General features: G+C 51.7%; 1 protein-coding gene across 1 annotated transcript in view; it reads left to right on the forward strand.

Moving 5' to 3' along the window:
• Positions 1–4,844: 4,844 nt before the first annotated feature.
• GAS8 (growth arrest specific 8) overlaps positions 4,845–4,960 on the forward strand; it is a 17,795-nt gene continuing 17,679 nt past the window's right edge. The window contains exon 1 of the mRNA XM_008050047.1: positions 4,845–4,936. Within this exon, the coding sequence (XP_008048238.1) occupies positions 4,934–4,936 (3 nt within the window). The 5' untranslated portion in view covers positions 4,845–4,933. The remainder of the gene's footprint in view (positions 4,937–4,960) is intronic.

Raw genomic sequence — 4,960 nt, forward strand, 5'->3', positions numbered from 1 at the left:
GGGCCGGGGGTGGGGGTGGGGCCCGAAGAGGACCCTGGCGCGGGCCGGGTCGGCTGGAATTGCAGAGCGCGAGAAAAGCGGGGGATTAGCTCTGGGGCTGGGTGGGGGCGACAGCGTGCACCTGCGAGGCTGCAGGCGCCGCGGACGAGGGAAGGGAGGTGAGAGGTGGTGGCAGGCTGGGCGGGCGCCCCGGGAAAGGAGGGCAGGGCCTGGGCTGCTGAGAGCGCGCGATGAGTTCAGTGAAGCCCCACCTCCACTCGCCGGTCCGGCCCGGTCCTGCGGCGTGGGGCTGGCTCTCCAGAGCGCTCGGAGCGTGCACCAGGCCCTGTGCCAAGCTCTTCGCCCACGGTGTCTTATGGCTTCTCCCAGTGGTCCTAAGAAGAAGGTATCCTGACCTTCCAGGTGATCCTAAGAAGGAGGTACCCTGACATTCAGGTGAAGGAGCCGAACACAGAGAGGGTAGGTAACCCACCCAAGGTTGTACAGTCGGTCGCTGGAAGTCCGAAGGTTCGACTCCTAGCCCATGCTCTGCATTTTCCAAAACCGAAACAAAGCAAAGCATCGGCGAGGGAGAGTTTGTCCCCAGCTGCCAGTGGAAGGTCGGCAGAGGGGAGAGGCAGGCTGGAACTTAATGGATGGACATCAACAGGCCCAGGCTCAAGCTGGGTGGTCTTTACAGCTTCAGCCAACCACTGTCAGCCTCCGAGGCTGTGGCCTCTGACCCCAGCCTGACTCCCCCATTCCCCTTAATTTGTTCACCCCCAGGTATTCATAGGGTGCCAACTACCTGCAGGCTCTTGGTGGGGCTGGGGTAGGGGTGGGGCAGGAAGTGTTATGTGGGCTGCCCGTGTCCTTTGAGTTTGAAAGTCAGTTGGTGAGGCAGGCTTATAGTTCTCATGTTTCTTTAGTTTACAAAAACAAACAAAAACAAAAACTTCTGTTTAGAACCCTCTGAAATGATTTTGTGACCTACTAAGACAAGCTGAGAGCTGGCCCGTATGGTGTCCTGAGAAGTGCAGGGTTTCACCTATTAGGGAACTACAGGGTGATGGGAACATGAGTAAGCTAGTGATTACCCTGGGAAGTGGGGACAGTGCGTGGGCATGGACCACTCAGATTCGGCTGGGGTAGCAGGCTGTGTTTTCTCAAAATGGCCACAGCAGTATGTCAGTTTCCATGTGCCTTCCAGAACCTTCCACTGGCATCAAAACACTCCCTATCTATGCTGCGTGTACTTGAATGTTTTTGGGGCTTGTGACTGCTCTAGCCAATAGATTGTGGCAGAAGTGTTGTCATGTGCCTTCCAAGTCTGGGTCATAAGAAGGACTGAGGTCTCTGGAAAGATCCCTGCTGGAACTAGGCCACCATGTTGTTAGGAAGTTCAGGACACACGAGAGGCAACCTGTGTGTTAAAAGGTCTCAGCCAACAGCTGGGCCTCAACTGCCAGGCGTGAGTGAGGCCTCAAATGGTTCCAGACCCTGCCTTTGAGCAGTCCTGGAAGGGGGCGATGAGAGGGGCTAATGTGAGTCGTCCTCACTGTGTCATGGCCAAGATGCAGATTCATGAGCAAAACAAATGTCACTGTATTAAGCACTGTGTTTTAGGGTAACTTGTTATGCAGCCATAGTAACTGTAACTGTAATTACTGAATAATAATAATTCCCATTTGAAATGAGTAAATGATACAGAGGGGTCTTGTCCAAGATTGCTCTTCTGACTGTCTAGCTCTAGAGAGCAGTGCTTATTTATCTCACTTTTCATTAGGAACATTGTCAAACCCACAAAAGTAGAGAGAATGGCACAGTTAACCCACGTGTACCTACCACGTGATTCCACAGTTACTAACTCGTGGCGGATCTCGTTTCTTCTCTACCCGCAGTCACCTCCCTCTGCTGCTAGGTTGTTCTGAAGCAGATCATTATAATGTTGCATTTGTAAATACTTCAATGTCTATGTCTAAAAGAAAGTCCTGGCTTTTTTTTTTTTTTTTACTTTGTTATAAAGGCGTGGGGCACGAGTCAGCATTAGGTACTTAAGTAGTGTTTATGCAGGTAAAGTTTGGGCCTCCAGCTGGTCCTTGCTTCCCCTGGTTTAGGATTAGGTAGCCTTTGTGTTGTTAGGTGCCCTCCCTCCCTGGCAGTGTCCCGCGACTGACGATGCCTCCCTTGTGTTATTGTGGTTAGTGTTCAGGTCCCACTTATGAGTGAGAACATGTGGTAGTCAATTCTTTGTTTCTGTGATAGGTTGCTAAGAATGATTGTCTCCAAGTGTTCAGTATTTTTTTTTCAAGCAAAGTTTATTTAGAAAATAAATGAGAGAGAGAGAGAGAGAAATTCACCTCCTCGAGTTAGGGGAGGGGCCAAAGCTAAGAAAACATGGTGGCCATAGCTCAAAGAGCCATGTGGAGACACCATAGTTTATTCTTAAGCACTCTTGTTACCCTATCACCCAGGCCTTCAGTGAGTGGATGCAGTGACAATTTACATGGAGGACCAAGTGGGCAGCAGGAAGAGTCAGACTTTAGACTGAAGGGGCAGTTGCTCTGCATGTATTAACATTTGTTCTGGGATTTTGCAGGAAACTCAGATACCATTTATCTGGGTTTCTGAGCTGCACAGCTTGATACGGAATGAAAGTATATTAAGCCACACATGTGAAGAAAAGGCTCTTTTTAAAAAATCTGAAAAGAACGGGTTGCTGTGGGCCTTGTGGGAGCCCAGGAAGTCAGCAGCCAGGGCTCCCTAAACTATTCATCTCCACGATCCACACTGACAACCAAGCTGTGTTGTTGATTTGTGACAAATGAATACCCTCTCGAGGCTATCCTGTGCTCATCCTCCTATTCTTGTCCTTTTAGCTGAAAGGAATTATTGTTAATATGTTCATTTAATTCAAGACTCCCAGCCAGATTCTAAAGCGAAACGCCAATCAGCTTGAAGCACCTACCCTACTGGGTCTGTGGAGTAAGAGTTAAATAATATTACCCAGCTGCACTGTCTGGCCTGCTAAGCCACCCCTGGGAGGCCCCTCCACCCCAGCCCTGGAAGAGGGGGCCCCTGTCAGGCCAAGGGAGTCTGGCACAGTAGTGCAGGCTCCTGGTTGCCCAGGCGCAGTGACCAGCCAGTCTTCACAAAGGCCTCGGGGCTTACTATAAATAAATCATGGCTGCGTGCAGGCTGAGCTGGTGCAATGCTTCTAACTGGCCACTCCTCTCAAGAACTACCAGAGCTTGGTTGGGCAAATAGGAAGCTCCTCAGGGGCTCATTGTGTGACTCTCAGATTCTTTCCACTGTTTGAGTGCCTGAAGCCTAGGGAAGTCCAGCTCTTGTGGTAACTTTCTCTCAGGCTGGGAGGAAGATCGGAGTCCCCCTGAGCCTTCCTTCATTACACTCTGGTCCCCACACAACTCTTGAAGGAGATTAGATTCCAGAACCTTCATCTCCAAACAGATGGGAGAATAAGATCTGTGGCAAGACGACTGTTTTTTAAAAGACTACTTTTTTTTTTTTTGAGTTGGAGTCTCACTCTGTTGCCCAGACTGGAGTGCAGTGGCCGCTCCCGGCCACCGCAGCCTCGACCTGCTGGGCTCTGGCGATCCTTCCACCTCAGCCTTCCGAGTAGCTGGAATTACAGGCACACGCTACCACGCCCGGCTGATTTTTTGATTTATTGTAGAGATGAGGTCTTGCTGCCCAGGCGGGTCTCGAACCCGCAGGCTCAGACAATCCACTCACCTCAGCCTCCCAAAGGCGCGGGATTACAGGCTGAGCCACCGAGCCCGGCTAAAAAACTACTTTTTAAGATGCTGAAGTTGAGAGTGTAGGACTGGGTGCGCGGTAGATCATGCCTGTGATCCCATGACTTTGGGAGGCCGAGGTGGGAGGATCGCCTGAGGCCAGGAGTTTGAGGCTGCAATGAGCTGTGATCATGCCACTACACTCCATCCTGAGTAACAAAGTGAGACCCTGTCTCTTGAAAAAAAAAAAAAAAAGGTTGATAGCTTAGGAAAAAGGACAACAAATGGTGTATAAAGATGGACATGTGACAAACTCTCAGTCTTCTGGGTGACATGGGTCATTGTAGGTAAAAGGGTGATGCAGGGATTGCATATTGCCTTAGAAACTATAAAGTGGTTAGCAGTTTTCAAAACAAGAGGCTAGTTAGAAAAGGAGAATGACGACTGTGTTGTGCGCCTGTATGGAGGCCTCCAGCAAGGTCTCTGGTTTTCCTCACCCAGGAGGACGCGGCCACAGAGGAGGCTAGTCAGGAAGAGCAGTTTACTCTTGCGAAAAGGATATTTCCTGATTTTAAAACTTTAGAGGGAATCTGGAAGATATTTTTCTTTTCTGTTTCTGTGTTTTGAGGGTGTTATACACCTGTATTCCGTCCTCAGCAGCAGGTGGGAGGAGTCTTCAGAGGTGGGCGGGGTGGGGTGAATCCCAGGAGTCAAGTCTCAGCCCAAATTTGAATCTAATTTGGATAATGTCTCAGAACCTTGGGTGGCAGATTGATCGTTCATTCATTTGCTCACTCATTAATTCAACCCTTCAACGCATCTTTCCGAGCCCTGCCGTGCCTGCTGTGGATGCTGTACAGAAGCGAACAAAGCGGTCTCCCCCCGTGGAGCGGAGCTCCCTGCAGGAGCCAGAACACGCCTTGCAGCGACAGGCTTCGGGGCGTGGGGACATGAGTGCCCCGGCAGCGCCGGCTGCCGCCAAGGTCTCCCCACCTTAGCAGGCTCGGGTACCTTCTGGAGGTGCGTTGCTAAGGACGCGCTACCGCCGTTGCCAGGGCCTGTGGCTGGGGGTGGAGTGTCGCGAGAATCTCCGAGGTTTCCCGCGGGAGCGCCCAGTGGTTGCCGGGAAACGGCGCAGCCTCCGCAGGGCGGGCGCGCTTGTCTGTGGGTCTTGGCGGGGCGGGTCCGCAGGAGCCATGGTGAGGAGGGGCGGGGGCCGGGGG

This window comes from Carlito syrichta, unplaced genomic scaffold (assembly GCF_000164805.1).
Source record: "Carlito syrichta isolate Samal-C Ts95f unplaced genomic scaffold, Tarsius_syrichta-2.0.1 Scaffold142937, whole genome shotgun sequence".
NCBI classification, from domain to species: domain Eukaryota; kingdom Metazoa; phylum Chordata; class Mammalia; order Primates; family Tarsiidae; genus Carlito; species Carlito syrichta.